General features: G+C 35.7%; 1 protein-coding gene across 1 annotated transcript; it reads right to left on the bottom strand.

Annotated features, from left to right (window-relative positions):
- Positions 1 to 89: 89 nt before the first annotated feature.
- On the bottom strand, positions 90 to 17,525 carry LOC106137962 (organic cation transporter 1). Its single transcript, XM_060951307.1, has 12 exons — positions 17,307 to 17,525; positions 9,281 to 9,462; positions 8,604 to 8,646; positions 7,382 to 7,492; positions 6,547 to 6,650; positions 5,207 to 5,400; positions 4,059 to 4,179; positions 3,621 to 3,756; positions 2,761 to 3,391; positions 2,519 to 2,650; positions 1,969 to 2,150; positions 90 to 1,185 (listed from the first exon to the last, which is right to left on the bottom strand). Exons 1-12 carry the CDS (start codon positions 17,433 to 17,435, stop codon positions 1,006 to 1,008), a joined length of 2,145 nt encoding a protein of 714 aa, XP_060807290.1. The 5' UTR covers positions 17,436 to 17,525; the 3' UTR covers positions 90 to 1,005.
- Between the last annotated feature and the right edge of the window lie 4,221 nt (positions 17,526 to 21,746).

The following is a 21,746-nucleotide window of genomic DNA, read 5'->3' as shown; positions in this document are numbered from 1 at the left end:
GTGCTTTTTGGGTTACAACATGTACGTTCTGGTAAAAATAAACAAAAACCTAATTTTTAATTTGTTTATTTACACAAATAAGTGTATAATTTGTGCGAGACTTACGAATAGGTACGTACAATCTATGATTACTCCAAATAATTTGCATTTAAGAAGTAATTTTGAGCCGACAATGGTGATAAATAACGTTTAGTAGTAACTTACATAAAATCACGACTTTTTCCCGGAGGGGTAGGCAGAGCATACTACTTTTGCTTCATCCACATTCATAACTCTCTTCATGCAAGCTCGGCGGTTTCGGGTATTCCTGCCTAACCTTTTGCCAGAACGTCCTTAATTTCCACTCCTACCTCCCCATTTACCCTCTCCTTGTATTATATTTGCTTAGTCAACTTGCTTGCATTCATCCTCTCCATTAAATACCTAATAACTTTTGCTATTTCAATATTATGTGGGGATTTTATGATAGTGGAGACATGACCCAGATCTCCGCAACATTTGAAGGGGCACCTAACCCATTTTTGATCACGGTAACACAGCCAGTTGTCAATTTTATAGGTTTACGATGTTTCTTCACACCGTAAGAATCGTCGGAACTGATGTTATGGATTCATTTTACATAAGTGGTTGACGTTACCCGAAAATTGCTCCATTTAATAAATAAATAAATATATACGGGACAAATTACACAGATTGAGCTAGCCTCGAAGTTAGTTCGAGACTTGTGTTACGAGATACTAACTCAATGATAATAAATACTATAGATAAACATCCAAGACCCAGGACAATCGGAAAAAAGTTATTTTCTTATCATGCCCTAAGCGGGATTCGAACCCGGGACCTCCGGTGTCGCAGCCAATCATACTACCGCTGCGCCACAGAGGCCGTCAAATAAAATATGAAATAGTGATGATATTTAAACTAAAATAGTCAATTACTTTTGGCTCCTCTCCAGAGGGGTGAGGATGTAGCCAGGACAACGCCAAGACGAAGAATAGACAATAATCAAACTTTGGTTGTCTTAACACAGCTCAAAATCTTGAAGTTTCTTCCGAAGAGTTCACCATCACCCAAGGTCTGAGGAAGCGGCTGGTTGAGGGTCTCAGGCAGGAACAGGGAGGTGAAGCCACCAGCGAGGCTGAAGACACCCATGATCGTGAGTGGCAGGCTCTTGGAGTATACCGACTGGAAAAAGTAAATTACAGTTCAAAACTAGCATTTTATTAAATAGATTCTCCATTAAGGCGATGGGCTAGCAACCTGTATCTCAATTCTATCATAAAGCTAAACAGCTGAACGCGACCTATCGGACTCTCCGAGACTGTTGGCTCTGTCTACCCCGCAAGGGATAAAGATGTGACTATATGTACATAAACATACATACATACATATACATATCACGATCACGTCTATAACCCTAGCGGGGTAGACAGAGCCAATCTTAAAAAGACTGATAGTCCACGTTCAGCTGTTAGGCTTAATGATAGAATTGAGATTAAACAGTGACAGATTGTATCCATCCATCACCTAAAAAAGAAAACCAAGTTTGTAAGCCTATCCCTTAGTCGCCTTTAACGACATCCATGGGAAAGAGATGGAGTGATTCTATTGTTTTTTCTTTTTATGCCAGGAACCACACGGCATATGTACATACGAGTAGTAAATAAACTTCTATAAGAAACGGAATGCAAAAATTTTAACGCCACTCGTCAGATCATCCAATCTCACAACAACTGTCAATCATCGCGATAAAATTGACGCGCTCAACCAATAGCAGCGAAGAATCTAAATCGCAATTTCAGAGATTTCACGGATTGGAGCTATATATACAACCTCCGACACAACATCGTCTGTCGCGCGGTTCCCCAGACGTCACACCAGCCTGGCGGAAGATCTTCCCTTTGGTGGCGGTCGAGCCGAATCATCGCTCCCGCTACAATACCATAATAATTCCGAAATAAATCTTACCAAATGAACGATATAGGGACACGCCAACAATCCCAATCCCGCTATAAAAGATGCAGCTCCCATTGCTTGCGACCTCAGAACAGTGGGCAGAAGCTCTCCAATCTGAACGTAGAAAACTCCAAAAGACGCAGCTATGAACAGTCTGCCCAGCATTGACAGTGACACTGTCACCCAGGGCATTGCTGTAAAGAAGGAAATGTCATAATATTGAAAAAAAGATCGATCATAAAAAATTACGTCTGCCACTTACAGTTAGCAAATTCCATAAATTTTTAAATTTATACTGTTTTACAGTAGTCAAGTGACTTTTATGACAAGCGTGAACGCTGGTTAAACAATATTTTTTAAACTTGAGTTTGTGGCAATGATAAATTTTAAGACAGCATTTCAGTACTAATATTAGGTACAGTTTTTTTGGCAGATATCTCTAAAGTCTGAACAAGAGACTAGAAAATACATTTTAGCTATGTGTTATTTTTTACTAATTGGGGGTTCTTTTTACACCTCGAGCATAAAAAAGCTCTTTTTCTTATTAAAAATTAATACTTACATTCAGGTACAAACGCACAGCTAAGACATGCCAACCCTCCAATAAACATGAAAGTGAAAAGAACCCATCTTCGTCCAAACTTTTCCATGCAACGCCACGCTATTATATACGAGGGTAGTTCTACTGCTCCACCTAAAATTACATGTCTAACATTATTACTTTAATATGAATCGAATAACAGAAATACATCAGCAATAACATAAAAAAAATTGGAAGCAATACGCTTAAGAAGGTCCCCTTACCTATGAAGAATGCTAAGTAATCATCTACTCCTAAATTAGGCGTATTATAACTTAAACTATTATATACAACTCCTAAAGATACCCAATTAAAAGTAAGAATGAAGAATTTCTTCCTGATATTTGGATACCTAAAGATATCCAAAAGAGACGCTTTACAATCTCCTTCAGAATTTTGGTCATCCATTATTTTATTTTCTATCAACTCATCTTCTCCGTATTCTTTAGTAAATATCTTATTTACAAACTGTATAGACTTTCTTCTTAAAGTACTTGCTGGTGATTTGGTAAAACTATCTGTTTGTGTTGATTTTTCATTCGATTCTGAATTCAATCGAGATTCTTCATTATCATTTCTTATTTCATCTTCTTTCGCACTGTCACTGTGTATTTTTAATCTCGCTTTCTTATTTACAATTTCTGCTACTTCTAAAGCTATGATTCTTTCAAGATTATCTGCTTTTGATTCATCTATTTCGGCCACTCTGTTGATATCAGGGTTGAAAGTTAGCATGTTACTTATTCTTCTATCCGTGTATTCATCCCTTTGGTCTTGGTAACCTATGACGTGACCATTTATATTGCAAAGCATTGTCACTTCGGCTTCAGTGTCTTGTTCATCTTTAATTCTTTTCTGAAATACCAAAATTCATTATTCATAATTTTTTTTTATCAATATATTGTGTCTTTTACTCATTACTCGGCTTACTATTTACCGAATCGCTCTTACATTTTAATATCTCACTTTCTACTACAATCTTTGTCATTTTATCGATTACGTCATCAAAAACTCTCCTCTCTTCATCAATAGTTCTTTAGCATTTTCAAGTTTCAGAATATTTGAGACTGATACTTATACCCACATGTATTTCCAATAGAAATCCGTGACGTAGCTCTATTCCGTTTTTCTTTGCGATATTTCTCAGCACCTTCTCAGCTTCAGCTATACGGCCCCTGCTGACGAGCCATCTTGGAGATTCTGGTATCAGCCAGTAATATCTGAAATAACATTCGCAAACGAGTGATGAACATGAATGAAACAAAAGATGTAAGCAGGGATCGTCTCAAGTAGAAAGATGTAGTGTTTGCCCGCTCGGGAAAGAGACGTGATGTATGTATGTACCGCGTCGGTTAGATACATATATGTTCAAATCCCGTGCGCAAACTATCCTCCCGTCGCGTGGGCCATCCTATTATTTAGTTGTTATTGATTTTATAGGACATTGCTGGCATTTTAATTATAGTTAAACTAATAAAATATATTGGCAAAATTTACATAGAAAATTTTTCTTTAAGCTTACCCATAAAGCAGCACAAAAGGTAGACTCGTTGATAAAGACAAATAGAACCAATCCTTGAGAAGGAATGCAAGCAAAGCCAGGAGACACATGCCGCTGGCAAACAGCATGCTGACCACAATACCTGAAACCAAATAATACATACATATGGTCACGTCTATATCCCTTGCGGGGTAGACAGAGCCAACAGTCTTGAAAAGTCTAAATGGCCACGTTCAGCTATTTGGCTTAATAATAGAATTGAGATTCAAATAGTGACAGGTTGCTAGCCCATCGCCTAAAAAAGAATCCCAAGTTTGTAGGCCTATCCCTTAGTCGCCTTTTACGATATCCATGGAAAAGAGATGGAGTGGTCCTAATCTTTTTTGTATTGGTGCCGGGAACCACACGGCATTTAAACCAAACCAAATAATGATGATAGAATTTCTATTGCAGAATTCACACATTGATTATAATCACGTCTATATAGCTAACTTTATTACTGCTTGTAGACAGAGCCAACAGTCTTGAAAAGACTGAAAAGCCACGTTCAGCTATATGGTCTAGAAATTGAGATTAAGATAATAACAGGATTCTAGCATATCGCCTATAAGAAGGATGCTAAATTTATTAGCCTTTCTCTTAGTCACCTTTTACGACACCTTTTGAGAGATATTAAGTGGTCCTTAATAAAGTACCACATCGCCACATGGAAAGTCCATTATTAAAATATACATATACAATGAATGCATTGTCCTTTAAAGCCTTTAATGACATTTAATCGATCGATTTTAATCTACTTTCAGTGGAACTAATAGGCATTTTATGCAATAGGCTTTATGATAATGATGAAATCATAATTTTTACATCAAATGAAACGAATGAAATCAATAATACTAGTAAATAGAATGGTGACGGACTCTGTGGCGCAGAGGTAGTCTTCTCTAATTCTAGAAGTCCCGGGTTCAAATCCCGACAACTTTTTTTTCTCTGATTGGCCTGGGTCTTGGATGTTTATCTACATATATATAAGAATTTAATATAAAATATAGTATCGCTGAGTTAGTATTTCGTAACACAAATCCCGAACTTATTTCAAGGCTAACTCAATCTGTCTAATCTGTCCCGTTAGTAAATTTATTTATTTAGTGATAAATAAAACGAAAAATTACCTGTATAAGTTCTCTTCGAAGGCGGCATCAGTTCCAAAGCCAGCACAAAGGGTAGCTGATACAATGCTGGGAAAAAAAGACCGGCCACTACCCTGAGTACCACATACGTCCAGTATGAGCCAGGAAAAGCCGCGGCAATAGCTAGTGGTACTTCCAGGAAGATCATCAGGAGAATGGTGGGGCGACGGCCGTATCTGGAAGAACATTTATGGTCATATATACCGTGTGGTCATCGGCAATCGGCATATGGCCAATAGCAGCGACGAGTCTAAATCGCGCAAACAAAGATTTCACGGATAGGAGCATAAATACAACCTCAGACTCAATATTGTCGGAGACGCGGTTCCTTATAACACCTAGCCTGGCGGAAGATCTTTCTTTTGGTGGCATCATCGCTCCCGCTAGAATCTCTTCCCATGGATATCGTAAGTGTCCATATTCATCTCGTGCAGCTTTTATCATGATCCAGTAAGAGTCAGATGGGAATGGGTGTCGTTTTGTGTAAATACCTGACCTGACTCACCCAATTCAGGGATCTCAGTCAAAATTATACCAGTCTCCTCTCGAAAGAGGTCAAGATGTAACCGGGTTGAAGAGTAGAATGACTGACCAAAAGAGGACACTGACTTATTGACTGGCATATCAACGCATAACCCAAAAGCTACAAGATACAAAAATTTGCAACGCAATTATTTATTACATGGTGAATGGAGCTTTGCATGCCTTTATGAGCAGTCAGAAACTATCCAAACAGGCTCGACTGGCTGTGCACAGTGTTGGTCCCGACATTAATGTATGGGAGTGAAAGTTGGGTATGGCAAAAGAAGCATGAAAGCAGAATAAATGCAGTGGAAATGAGAGCGTTAAGGAGTATGATGGGTGTGAAATTGAGTGACAGGATAAGGAACAGCGTGATAAGGGAATGTTGTGATGTGAAAGAAGATGTAGTTACAGGAATAGAAAAGGGTATGTTAAGATGGTTCGGTCATGTGGAGAGGATGAATGAAAGCAGGTTGACTAAGCAGATATACAAGGAGAGTGTGGAGGGAAAGGTCGGAGTGGGAAGACCTAGACCAACGTATCTTGATCAAATTAATGACGTCCTGGTAAAGGGTCAGGTCAAAAGTACCCAAAACCGCCGAGCTTGTATGAAGAGAGTTATGAATGTGGATGAAGCGAAGGAAGTATGCAGAGATCGTGGCAAGTGGAAAGAGGTAGTCTCTGCCTACCCCTCCGGGAAAGAGGCGTGATTTTATGTATGTATGTATTATTTGTTCTGCTTACTAACGAGTATATTTTGATTATCATGTTAATAATACTATTCAATATAACAAACTAACCTGTCGGACATCCATCCAAAGAAAAGGTTGCCAAATATAGAGCCGACCCAAAAAAGGGTATTGCTGGTTCGAGGCAGCCAGTCTTTGTCACAGACAAGCGAGAACTGGAATAAAAAAAGACTTTAAAGTTATTTTGATACTTACGGCTCATATTGACACCATTGACTACATTATTTATGTACTGAGGTGAGGTTGACGTTGTTGATGAAAATGCTGCAGTGCAGTTTGTTACCGCTTCTTCTGCACTGACGCTTTGGTAGCGTCAGTAGACTAAGTTTTAAGTAATGTGTTTGACGTCAACCAATGTTGTGAACCAAAAGATATGACAATAGTCATATTGAAGTGCCCTGTAGAATTAAAGTTTTGAAATTTTAATTTGAACTATCTGACGTCACATTATTCAGAAATACCTAAGGGATGATTAAAGTCACTTTAATGATAAAACAAGAGTGAGCCTATTCTTGTTTTGAAGATAATAATGACATCAGCAGAATTATAATAGAATTAATGTTAAATTAAAAGTTACTAAAATTTTCTGAATTTCAATTTCTACTAAATTTAGAAATAGGCCATCTGAAAGTTTTGTGAGACTTGAGCAGGAAAATATGTAATGCATTCCGTAAATAAAACAACAAATTTTGAAGCAAACAGAACTGTTCTCCAGAGACATATTTGTGGTGTTATCTCAAACGTTACGCGACTTCAACCTGTTTCAGATTGCGACACAGCCGGCCAATAGCAGCGAAGAGTCTAAATTGCGCAAGCTAAGTTATCATGTATTGAATCATAAATAAAAATTTCCAAAATAAAAAGGGGAAATAAATAAAATACGAACCTCAGTGACAAGAGTTCTGTCGTAATGTTCCTTGTTGAAAGACCATCCATTTCTGCACGCCGTGGTCTCATTGCTTCTCAATGATAAGATGATGTTGCTGATATTTCGTGTCTGGAAATTAAATTTTCATTAATAATTTTATCTAAATATACATTTATGTCGTCTTTAAAAAAGCATCGGTGGTCGAATTGGTAAGGTGCCCGGTTAAAATGCGTAATGTGCAAAATGGTACAGGTTCGAATCCCACCACAGCCATTTACCAATTACTATTTAAGAACTTATGTACATTAGTTTAAATACTAACTGAAGCTCTTACGGTAAAGAAAAATATCGGAAACCTGCACATTCAGGCAACTGGATGTGTACCATGATTGATCCAATCCGGGTTAGGTTTACCTGCAACTATTGCGAAGCTCAGATGGTAGTCGCTTAGTGTAATAACCTGACTCACCTAATCCAGGATCCATGGTCAAAAGCATACCCCAGGCTCCTCTCCAGAGGAGTGAGGATAACCACCAGGACCAAAGCCAGAAGGAAAAATATATTTATGACGTCTTTATCTCTCTCGGAATAGACACAACCAAAAGTATTGAGAAAACTAGTTCTCATTCTACTAGTTTAGATCCAGAAAGTGACAGGTTGGCAAGCTCATCGCCTAGAATTAATGTTTGGAAAGCTTTTCCCTTGATAGACTTATATAATTTTCTAAAAAAAAAGGAGTTGGCGCACAATGTGTTTCTTTTAGCTACCAGACCAGCATGGAAGTCAAAACATTGAGAAGATAACATCATGTCTTTTTCATTTAATTTTTTTTTTATTCAATTTTTCCCGTATATATTTATTATTATTATTTATTATTTAATTTTTTACTCAGTCAGTTACAACGAGTAAATTAACTAGTTCAATACCATCTATACTAATATTATAAAGCTGAAGAATTTGTTTGTCTGTTTGAACGCGCTAATCTCAGGGACTATTGGTTCGAATTGAAAAATTCTTATTGTGTTGAATAGACCATTTATCGAGGAAGGCTTTAGGCTATATCATCGCATAACATCACGCTGCAACTATTAGAAGCAAAGAAATAATGGAAAATGAGAAAAAAATACGGGCTAAATTATTCATCCTTGAGGGCATCAATGATGCCCAAAATAACAATTCCACGCGGACGAAGTCGCGGTCACAGCTAGTGTTAACTAAAAACAATACTATTGAGACTCACCTGGTGTTCACCATCAATAGATCGTCCACCTCCAACCGTGCCTCTGGAAAATGACAAGTTAACATATGGTAATTCGTTCGTGACCAGATCATTAGTTGTGTTGACACGGGTATTAGATAGAACACAACGCTGGTTGTTGGTCTGAGCCGTCTTATGAGACCTTGATCGATTTTTGCTGCGACATACATACATATAGTCACGTCTATGTCCCTCGCGGGGTTGACAAAGTCAATAGTCTCGAAAAGACTTAAAGACCACGTACGGCTGTATGACTTTATGATGGAATTGTGATTTAAATAGTGACTGGTTACTAGTCCATCGCCTACTAGTAATCTCCCAAGTTAATTAGACTATCCTTTAGTCGCCTTTTACGGCATCCATGGCAGAGATATAGAGTATATTTTGTACATACATACATACATATGATCACGTCTTTATCCCTTACAGGGTAGACAGAGCCAACAGTCTCGAAAAGACTGAAAGGCCACGTTCAGCTGTTTGGCTTAATGATAGAATTGAAATTCAAATAGTGACGGGTTGCTAGTCCATCGCCTACAAGAAGACTCCTAAGTTTATTAGCCTATCCTTTAGTCGTCTTTTACGGCATCCATGGCAGAGATATAGAGTATATTCCTTACATTTTGAACAAACCCCTGTCTTTCCAATTGAGAACTCACCTTTCACCCTTCACCTTCTCGATTAACAATTCCAAGTTCTTCACATAGTAAGCATGACATGAGTCAAAGGTGTCATGGTCTTCGGGAACCAGGAGCGGACGTAACTGTTCCTCAGACAGTCCCAGGCTTATCAATTCAGGTTGGGCAGCACACCAATGTTCTGGTGTCGCGTTTGTGAAGACCTGAAATATAAAGAAATAGAATCAATACATACTTATGTATTTAATAAAAAAAAACTAGCTGTCCCGGCAAACTAGTTTTTAGTAATTTCTTGATAAAAACAGATGTTTGCCGTGTGGTTCCCGGCACCAATAGAAAAAAGAATAGGACCACGCCATCTCTTTCCCATGGATGTCGTAAAAGGTGACTAAGGGGTAGGCTTACAAACTTGGGATTCTTCTTTAGGCGATGGGCTAGCGACTTGTCACTATTTGGATCACAATTATATCATTAAGCCAAATAGCCGAACGTGGCCATTCAGTCTTTTTAAAACTGTTGGCTCTGTCTACCCCGCAAGGAATATAGACGTGACCATATGTATGTGTGTATATATTTTATTAATAATTTCTTGTTAAAAAAGATGTTAAGGGTGGACAACCCTTATCATCAAGGGGTATGAAAAATACAACATGCTCACAAATTTTTTATGAGAATCGGTCAAGCCGTTTCGGCACAGCCGTTTTCCACAGCAAAACTGTAGATTAATGCAACTGGATGAGTTACCATCGATTCAATACGGGTTAGGTTAAGTTAGGTGCGGTGGTCAGATGGGAGTCGCTTCGTGTAAAAACCTGACTCTCCCATTCCAGGTTCTATGGTCAAAGGCATACCCTGGGCTCTTCTCTAGAGAGGTGAGGATGCAACCGGGACTAGCCGGAAGTAAGAAGATTATTATTACCACATTTATCAATAGTAATCCTAATAAAATTTGATATACATATAAACTGATTTTCACTTATATTTATATGTTATGGGTATTATGATAAATGACTTTGAATTATAACTTTGAACTCATGTCTTGAGTTCATTCAAATGTCGATAACTTTTTTTTAGTGAACCGATTTTGATGAAACAAACTTTAAATGTTATTCTGAGTAAAAACAAAGCAATTGGTGGTATTAAGTAAATCGGTTTAGTACTTTCGGAGATAATCGTGATCATACATACAGACAGACAGACAGACAAGAAATAAAAAAATAAAAAATTGTTTTCTAAAAAAAAAAATTCATTCTATATGTCCCTCTATCCATTTCAGTCAAAAATACTAAATGTACAGACAAAATATTATTACTATTTTATTATATGTTTTGAGACTAGAGGCCGCCCGCGACTTCGTGCGCATGAAAACCCTATCAATCCCGCGGGATCTCCGGGATAGCCTATATGTTATTCTGGGCCTTCAGCTACCTACATACCAAATTTCATCGTAATCGGTTCAGTAGTTTTTGCGTGAAAGAGTAACAAACATCCATACTGACATCCCGACATACTCACAAACGTTCGCATTTATAATATTTACTTAATAGGATTATACAATAAGTAAGCACTGTATATTGCCAATAAAAAAAGAAAAATTCACGCTACAACTGATAATAAATCGGCGCAAAGACGCGCATTATGTTGTAACACTTTTGATAAACATTTCAAGTGTTTACTTATTATATGCACATAGCTAAGGGTTTTAAGTGGTTTGTTATGTAATAAGTGACTTGTATTAATCAAGAATGGCAATGACTTCTAACCGATAACGACAAAAGGAGAGTTATGTATCTCTTGTGCAAATTTCAGGGAGCACAGAGCGCAATGGAGAGCCAGAAAAATGTGCACATGTAAATTAAAATTCTAAAATGTGCATTTTTCATCAACATTTCATCTTGTACATACATACATACATTATGGTCACGTATACTTCCCTTGCGGGGTAGACATAGTCAACAGTCTTGAAAAGACTCAATGGCCACGTTCAGCTATTTGGCATAATGATAGAATTGAGATTCAAATAGTGACAGGTTGCTGAGAAAAGAGATGGAGCGGTCCTATTCTTTTTTTGTATTGGTGCCGGGAACCACACGGCACATCTTATGTATCATCTTCATCTTATTTAGAATTATTTCCTAATTTTCATTTTATTTTAAGCTATTGCCCGCGACTTCGTGTACGTGGAAGAGTCTGATGGTAGGTATGTTATAGTGTAAAAAAGTGTATTATATAATTTTTTTTTTTTTCAAAATCCATCTAGAAGTATCTATTTATTTATTTTTTTAATCCATTTTTAAGGTAGGCGTTAATTGTTTTTTTATAATGTAGTTAGGCAGAGACTACCTCTTTCCACTTGCCACGATCTCTGCATACTTCCTTCGCTTCATCCAGATTCATAACTTTCTTCATGCAAGCTCGGCGGTTTCGGGTACTCTTGACCTTTACCAGGACGTCCTTAATTTGATCAAGATATTTGTATTTAAATAGTATAGTATTTGGATGATTAATAATTAAGTCTCAGTATATGCAATCCAATCTTATCACTTTCCGGCCTTAGATTGAGCCGAAATATTTGGCGCATGCGTAAGTATTATGATATGACAATGCAATATTACACTTTATCTTTTCTCTTTTTTTACTATTAATGACTCGTTTGCAGGTTTTATATTGATTACATGATGATGTTTTTTTTCTTAATAATATAATTGACTATGGCTTCTTACTTGATTAGAGAAGTTGCAATCTTTAAATTTGACAAATAATAAATTAATTTTCGGACATTGAATACGATAGAAGAAAACTTTGTTACTTCCTTCATATTAACACGTCTTGCGGGGTAGACAGATTCGAACTTTACTTGAAAAGACTGAAAGACCACGTTCAGCTGTTAGGCTTAATGATTGAATTGAGATTCTAATAGTACAGGTTGCTAGTCCATCGCCAACAAGAAGAATCCCAAGTAAATTAGCCTTTCCCTTAGTCGCCGTATACGACAGTCCTGGGAATGAGATAGAGTGGTCCTGTTTTATAGTACTGGGAACCACACTTACTAATTTCCTTTGAGTAATATTTATTTTATAAACTGTGAGAATCATGAATGTGGATGAAGCGAAAGAAGTATGCAGAGATCGTGGCAAATATAATGATATGGACTCTGGTATTTCACGATATTATGTATGTTATAAGGTTTGTTTTTAAAAAGTCTGCTTATTATTAAAATAAATGTAGTCTCATTTCATTCGTTCTCAAATTTTGTTATTTATTACAAAAAAAAAATACAAGCTAGAGGTAATAAATCAAAAAAATTGTCGGGCGACAAAAATTAAAATATGTTTTTCTTGTTATGAAAAATCGCCACGTGTATTTTTGGGTTTGGCACCGATTGTCTGCGGTCTACGGCCGATTCTCTAGTTATTTTTAAATTGGTAAAAGATTTTTTTATACTGTGAATAATATGCCGTTGTAAATAGAAATTGTTGTATTTTTTAATTATCTGTTTTACATCAAAATGCAAAAATCCTATCAAAACTCGTGTCTTTCAGATCGTTCATCATAATTTGGTTCAAATCTTAATATGTTTTTGCTATTAATTAAACTAAAATGTAAAAACTTGGCACGATCTCTGCATACTTCCCTCGCTTCATCCACATTCATAACTCTCTCTCGCCGAGCGTGCATGAAGCTCGGCGGTTTCGGGTACTCTTGACCTGACCCTTTCCTTAATTTGATCAAGATATTTTCGTCTAGGCCTTCCCACTAAAATGTATTTGGAATTATCCTTGTTACTATGACACAATTTTTTTTTAATCTTTTATTGTAAACTAGCTTTTACCGGCAGCTCCACCCGCATGAATTTAACGGCACCATAAAAGAATAAAAGTTTTTCGCAAATCCCAAGGGAACTATAGTTTTTACCAGAATGAAAGGTACCTTATGACATTCTCCTGACTCTTAAATTATATATACGTGTTATTTCAAGAAGATTAATTAAGTACATAACCCGTGAAGAGGTAACAAACAAATAAACTTACATTCATTTATAAGTTGAGATATAGCACCTTTTGAGCATTTGGCCACAGCAAACAAAACTGCAGATATGAACATTATTTTTAACAATTATATAAGGTATTTTAATAATTTTAAGAAAAAATTCTTCTTAGAATAATACACCTACGTGAACTGATTTAAAAATGAACCAGGTATTGATAAATTTAATGCCGTGTGGATCCCGGCGCCAACAGAAAAAAAAAATTAGGACCACTCCATCTCTCATGGATGTCGTAAAAGGCGACTTAGGGGTAGGCATATAAACTTGGGATTCTTCTTTTAGGCGATGGGCTAGCAACCTGTCACTATTTGAATCTCAATTCTAACTTAAAGCCAAATAGCTGAACGTGGCCTATCAGTCTTTACAAGACTGTTGGCTCTGTCTCCCCCGCAAGGGATATAGACGTGATTATCTATACTATACCTACATATACATAAATTTAATGTCGTCCTAAATACGATTGTACGATTCAGCGTGCCGTGATTTCTGTTCACTAGATACATAATCTTTACTATCAATTACGTGTGGGTCGAATACAGATAAGATTGAATCACTCAACGTATATTTTGTTGATGACTCACGAAGGGGGTCAGACCGGGAGAGTGAATTATGTCTGTTAGAAAGTGTAACATTTGAATGGGATCCCTTTCATTCGACTATTTTTTTTTTGTCCTATTTTAGTTTGGCATAACGAGTTACGATGTACTATTTTGTGTCATAATAGTTTTTTGGCATAATTGGTTTTGACATACTATTTCAATAGGTAGGCATAAATATAGTAAAAGTAGGAGTAGCCTTAAAAGTTATGCTAAATAATATTATGCGTAACAATTATTAGGCTAGGTAGGCTAGGTATGCCATGTAAAATTATGACACAAAGTTTTATGCTAATAGATAGACAACCCATTTGAATCTGTATGTAATTTTTTACTTAGTCTTAAAAAGAGGCGGTTCTCAGTTTGACCTATATGTGTGTATGTATGTTTGTCCGCGATTATCTCGCGTTTCGCTAAGTAAATTTTGATGAGGTTTTCAGGAAAGTATTAGTTACACTGAGGAGATTTTTTAAATTTGACCGAATTCAAAGGGATAATTGATTGGAAGACAATAAAAAAATAGTTAGTTTATAAATGTAATGTTTTGTTACCGCTTCTTCTGCACTGACGCTTTGAAAATTTAGTTTTTTTAGTTATTTATTTAACGTCAACCAATGTTGTGAAACCAAAAGATAAAACAATTATTACATACATACATACATAAAATCACGCCTCTTTCCCGGAGGGCTAGGCAGAGACTACCTCTTTCCACTTGCCACGATCTCTGCATACTTCCTTCGCTTCATCCACATTCATAACTCTCTTCATTAAAACAATTATTATTAAGTGATATTGAATTTTCCCATAATAACGAATCAAAGAATTTGAATTTGTAGAAAATGACCAACTCTATTGCATTGTAACATCCCGAATGAGAATTGTTGATTGATGACAGGCGCCTCCGTGGTATGATTTGGCACAGTTTTACTTCTTAACCGTCGAGCAACTTTGCCAAAAAATCAGATAACTGATTGATTGACTGACATATCAACGTAAAGCCCAAACCGCTGGACAAGAGATTTCAAACTTGGCATGTAATTTCCATTAGTAGTCTAGAATCCTTCCAGAATTCAGTATTGACAAAAGAGAGTAAACAATCTTTTTAAAACAGTTTATTGACATAATGTATCCACATTTCGTCCACATTTCTATTCTTAACTTAGAGAATTGTGCCGTGTGGTTCCCGGCACCAATAGAAAAGGGAATAGGACCAATCCATCCCTTTCGCATGGATGTCGTAAAAGGCGACTAAGGGATAGTCTTATAAACTTAGAATTCTTCTTTTAGGCGATGGGCTAGTAAACTGTCACTTTTTGAATCTCAATTATATGAATCAAGTCAAATAGCTGAACGAGGCCTATCAGTCTTTTCAATACTGTTGGCTACGTCCCTTCCGCAAGGGATATAGACGTGATTATATATTTGTATGTCGTTTTTTTTTTAATCACATTATATATCATACATTTTGTTTGTCTAAAATCACTTTATCACAATCTAACATCGATGAAGTATTTTCATACTGCGTATCATTTTACGCAAATACGATCTTATTTTAGATAAGATCTTTATCCGTATACTCTACTATCATCAGACAAATATATCAATTGATTAGTTTTTTTCTATTTTTGTAACTGATTTGATACAATATAGTTTGTTCCGCCGCTTCTTCTTCACATGCGCTTTGGAAGCGGTAGTAGTTATAATTAGATTTGAGTAATGTGACGTCAATAAGTGATACCTTGTATCCAATTTTGATAATAAATCTTTCTACATACATATGGTCACGTCTATATCCCTTGCGGGGCAGACAGAGACAACAGTCTTGAAAAGACTGAATGGCCACGTTCGGCTATTTGGCTTAATGATAGAATTGAGATTCAAATAGTGACAGGTTGCTAGCCTATCGCCTAAAAAAAGAATCCCAAGTTTGTAAGCCTATCCCTTAGTCGCCTTTTACGACATCCATGGGAAAGGGATGGAGTGGTCCTATTCTTTTTTCATTGGTGCCGGGAACCACACTGCACAAATCTATTCTATTCTATAATATGTGACGTAGTGATGCTTCGGTCCCCGGCGTCGTTCTTCACAGCCCGGGAGCCCTATAAAAGTGCGCACACGCACCCCGGGGCTTCACCTTTAGACTATAAATGTACACCAAGCAACTCGCTTTCCTCTAGCAGTATGACAACTTTTTCTCATAGAAGGGCCAGGGTTTAAAGTCCGTCCGTTTTTCGACATTTCTCTCTCCGAAGTTCCATATTACAACGTTAATATATGTATTTTATTATTTATGTACACTAAGATAAAATAAAGAACGTATTTAAGAAAAGCTAGGTATGCCTGGAGAACCGCGGCACCGACGATGTCGAGGTGGAGGTTGTATTTATGCTCCAATCCGTGAAATCTTTGTTTGCGCGATTTAGACTCTTCACTGCTATTGGCTGAGCGCGTCATTTTCTGCACACGATTGATAGTTGGTGTGTGTCGCCACAAACTTTTACTCATGTACTACTTATTTCCAAGGAAATTTCTAAATTGTGCCGTGTGGTTCCCGGCACCAATACAAAAAAGAATAGGACCACTCCATCTCTTTCCCATGAATGTAGTAAACGCGACTAAGGGAAAGGCTTACAAACTTGGGATTCTTTTTTAGGCGTTGGGTTGGCAACCTGTCACTATTTGAATCTTAATTCTATCATTAAGCCAAATAGGTAAACGTGGCCATTCAGTCTTTTCAAGACTGTTGGCTCTGTCTACCCCGCAAGGGATATAGACGTGACCATATGTATATGTATGTATGTAAATTTCTAAACTAATTAATTTATTTATTTTATTTACCTGTGAAAACACTAAAAACGAAGTCGGTATGGCGGCCAGAACACAGAGCAAGTAGAACACCATATGTATGTATGTATGTAAATTTCTAAACTAAATTATTTATTTACCTGTGAAAACACTAAAAACGAAGTCGGTATGGCGGCCAGAACACAGAGCAAGTAGAACACCATGTGTATGTATGTATGTAAATTTCTAAACTAATTTATTTACTTAATTACCTACCTGTGAAAACACTAAAAACGAAGTAGGTATGGCGGCCAAACCACAGAGCAAGTAGAACACCATAATGTATGTATGTATGTAAATTTCTAAACTAATTTATTTATTTTTTTATTAATTAACCTGTCAAAACACTAAAAACGAAGTCGGTATGGCGGCCAGAACACAGAGCAAGTAGAACACCATATGTATGTATGTTTGTAAATTTCTAAACTAATTTATTTATTTACCTGTGAAAACACTAAAAACGAAGTCGGTATGGCGGCCAAACCACAGAGCAAGTAGAACACCATAATGTATGTATGTATGTAAATTTCTAAACTAATTTATTTACTTAATTACCTACCTGTGAAAACACTAAAAACGAAGTCGGTATGGCGGCCAGAACACAGAGCAAGTAAAACAGGCACACGTGCCAGTACCCGCCGCGGGTGGCGAGTACGCACGCCTCGTCCAACTCCCTCGTCCAGGTCATTCTCTCATCTGAATATAAGCGTTGTGAAAAATGGCAGATACCGTGTCTTCATTCTCGGCAGTCTTGTTTTGTACATCTTTGAGTTTTTGTTTCGATAATTATTTTTGTTATTTGTTTAAGTTTTATTTTAATTATTGTTTATTTATTTTAGATTTTAGTTTATTTTGAATTAAATCACTTGTAATTTCCATTTGAGTCTTAATTATTTGAAACACCGTTTTTTATTTAATTTTATATCGTTTTATTTTAAATCACTAAGTTAATGTTAAAACTTTATTTGAAACAACACATTTTTATTTAAATGCAGAACTTTTTCCGCAATTTTTATTTATCACTCCACAGTTTATATTTTTTTAAGCTTTATATATTTTTAATATTATCTAGGATATTTATTAACTTTAAAATTAATATTATTTTCCACTACATAAAATCGATCTTGTACCTATCATGTCCTTTTCAGTGAGTAATTAACTTTGATTGATGTTACCAATCAAATTAGGAATTTATATATACTTATTGTAATTTATAACATAAACTTATCCATAAATTACCATAAAAAATATTGTCATTTAAACAAAAAAACGTTTGCAAATATTTGTCGAAAAATGCACTTCGAACGACACAGTCACAAATGTTGGAGCCAATGTTTGATCACACACACACGTCCACACATCAACTGATATGCTCTAAACTGAAAGTATGTTTAGTCCAATACATTATTGGTACATTATAATCCAGCAAAATTGAAGAGTTCTGATATTCGTATCAATTGTTTGTATTTAGATACTTTTTTATTGAACAGCGCAATGCTTAGTTAGTGGTACTTTATGTTGAAATTAAAAGATTGTCACTTTTAATTATTTTTAATTAGTTCGAGTAAAACTTACATCAATTTTTGGCGTTAGATTTGTATGTAGGTATGTTGGTGACGCGATAACTCTTTTGAGTTTATAATGTTTTTCGTTTGTGAAGAACAAGAAACGTTAAAAATATTAAAACAATTAGTATTCCCAAAAATACGTTATCAAGTTTACTTCGAGGGCACACGGTGTAATCTACAAAGAAAAAATTGAAAAATATCTGTCGATATTAATTATTATTTATTAGCTAATGACTTTATTTTCATTTTTCTGTCGTGGACCTACTGAAAGACGTTTCTCTAGAAGTAAATAATGCCCTTGTACTAAATTATCTCTTTAGTTTAAGTTCTATTCTTATTTTTTTCCTTGATGTGCATAAATATTTAAATAAAATTAATTAAGTAACCCGGTTGGCCGACTTTCAATTAACACATTATACTTTTATTATTAAGGTCAAGTCAAGATTACCTTATATCGACAAGCTCGCATGAAGAGAATGGTGAATATAAATAAAGCGAAAGTATTCAAGGATCGTGGCAAGTTTAAAGATGTAGTCTCTGCCTACCCCTCCAAAAAAGAGTATACATTTTATTTTTGAGAAATGGGATATACGGATTTTACAATATCCTAAACGGAGTGCGATTTAATTTTACAAATTGACACAGATCCATACTAATATTATAAACTGCATTTGTGAGTTCATTCGTTGACTCTAGTAAACCACTGAACCGAAATGCGTGAAATTTTGCATACATAGAGTGAGAAATACGGGAAAGTACATAGGATTCCTTTCATACCGGTAAATTCTACTGCTACCCAAACCTTGAATTCAATTCAGTTCAAAGTCTTTACAGCATATCATAGAGTACATCATTTGAATTACAGTTACTGCTTATAAATAGGTACAATATGAACCCTGTTAGGCATCGCAATTATAAAATAATATGGAACTGCGGGCAGGTTTATATCGGCTTTTATGATGAATATTAAATAAAATGTCTTATTATATTTGGAGTTAATATTAATTAGTAATTTAAAATAAATATAATTATAAGATGTAGGCTTACAAACTTGGGATTCTTTTTAGGCAATGGGCTACCAACCTGTCACTATTTGAATCTCAATTCTATCACTAAGCCAAATAGCTAAACGTGGCCATTCAGTCTTTTCAAGACTGTTGGCTCTGTCTACCCCGCTCAAGGGATATAGACGTGACCATATGTATGTATGTATCTAAGAAAAATATTTAAATGTCAATATTTCGTCTATCGTTTAAAAGCTCGTATTCTTGAAGTAGGTGGCGCAAAATTCACGCGGACGAAGCTGCGGGTACAATTTATTAGTAGGTACTATAATTTCAGAAACAACACAGGCATTTATTTAGTCCCGAGAAAATCTCACCGAAGCGAAGAACTCTTGCGCAATGTCTAGTTCCAATAAATCCATGTCTGATCTTTGCCCTACCAGTCTTCCTCATGCCGCAGATAATCTGGACCATTTTAACTGAATAACTTATAGAGCACATCCTGAAATTATGACAAGGATGTTTGTATCATAATCTTGTGGTCAGACAATTGATAGTGAAGGGGTCACCGCTAACGAAAACCACGTTTGATTCCCGTTCCGAAGTAGGTACTTAATTTATATTATGTATCTTCGGCACCAGTAGAAAAAAGAAAAGGACCAGTCCGTTTATTTTCAATGCGTGTCGTAAATGGTGACTAAGCTTATAAACTTGGGATTCTTCTATAAGGCAATGGGCTGGTAACGTGTCACTATTTGAGTATAAATTCTATCATTAAAGCCGAACAGCCGAACTTAGTTTCAAGACTGTTGGCTCTGTGTACCCCGCGAGGGATATAGACGTGATTACATATATGTATATATCTTCTGCCTGTCTCTTCGAGAAAGAGGCGTCATTTTGTCTTCCTCCTCCTGGCCTTTATTTTACATTTATTTACCATTTTTTTCACATGCGTGGCGCTATTTTTATTATTTATTTATTTATGTACACAAAATTATATACAGGAGCATTCAATACAGTAACTATAGTACAAAGGTGCTACTTATTTCAAAAGAAATCTCTTCCAGTAGACCCATGAGAGGAGATATGAATTTTGGAGCGGTATGGCGTGTGCATAAATAACATTTAACTAAAGATACATGCTAATACTTACATAATTAAACATGGAACAATTAAATAAATGACAGTAATAAACTACATAAACATACTAATATATATATATATATATATATATATATATATATATATATATATATATATATATAATATAAGTCTATTTCGAGAGATAATAATCTTTAACTCGTCGTTTGAATGAAGAAAGAGTTTGGGAATCGCGAATATCATGCGGTAAGGTTATTGTTGGTCTTTCAAATAAATAAATATAGTCTCTTAATAAAATGGCTATGACATACTGACGTACACACATATATCGAAACTGAACAACATCTGTACATATTCCAATAATTAATTCATGGAATAGAATCCTTATAAGTTAAAACATTTAGTTATAAACTTTATCACCTTTTGTAAATTGCAATGACTTTATGCGATATAAATTGACCATTGTTATTCAGACATACAATTCAATTACTAATGTCAATTCTAATATCCATAAAAATCTAGATAGGATTTTATTCAATATTAGACGTTTTTTTTATTTCTTGAGTTTAATAGCCATAACGCAATATCCATGTCAAAATTTTTATTTTAGTCACTAAATTTAAGTTTGTTTTTATTTTTCTCATTATTAACTTTAAGTTAAATTATAAAGTTCTTTATTAAGTAACAAATAAAAAATAATAATGTCACTAATTATTTGAATCTCAATTCTATCATTGAGCCAAACAGCTAGCTGAACGTGGCCAATCAGTCTTTTTAAAACTGTTGTCTGATAGAATTGAGACAAAATAGTGACAGGTTGCCAGCCCATCGCCATAAGGAAGAATCCCAAGTTTGTAAGACTATTCCTTAGTCTCCTTTTACGACATCCATGGGAAAGAGATGAAGTGGTCCTATTCTTTTTTTCTATTAGTGCCTGTAATCACCCGGGAAACTTTGTTTATAGAATAGAATAGATTTATTTTCAAAATTGGATACAAGGTATTACTTATTGACGTCACATCACTTAAATCTAATTATACTACAGCTTCCAAAGCGCATGTGTAGAAGAAGCGGCAGAACAAACTACACTGCAGCATTTTCACCGGACATTTTACAAATATAGATCTCTGAATATGAATCGTGGACGAATGCACATTGTCTGTCTATGGAGAATGCATCCTAAAAAGGATAATAATAATGCAATGGATGGATGGATCAACTCACGATTCGGACCAACGCGCGTATAGGTCGTCTACGCATCATTGCGCATGCGTCAAATAAACATGTAATAATAACTTCAATAATAGTAACGAGTTATCATGATTA

Source organism: Amyelois transitella, chromosome 24 (assembly GCF_032362555.1).
Source record: "Amyelois transitella isolate CPQ chromosome 24, ilAmyTran1.1, whole genome shotgun sequence".
In the NCBI taxonomy this organism is placed as follows: Eukaryota; Metazoa; Arthropoda; class Insecta; order Lepidoptera; family Pyralidae; genus Amyelois; species Amyelois transitella.
Note: the sequence above shows the minus strand (reverse complement) of the source record. Positions and strands in the feature narration are given on the sequence as shown.

Coding starts and splice junctions, on each gene's coding strand:
- LOC106137962 (XM_060951307.1), bottom strand. CDS start 17,435: ATGACCTGGACGAGGGAGTTGGACGAGGCGTGCGTACTCGCCACCCGC. Junction 4,180..5,206: donor TTCGAAGAGAACTTATACAG/GTAATTTTTCGT, acceptor ATTTGGTTTCAG/GTATTGTGGTCAGCATGCTG. Junction 3,392..3,620: donor GATTTCTATTGGAAATACAT/GTGGGTATAAGT, acceptor TTGGTATTTCAG/AAAAGAATTAAAGATGAACA.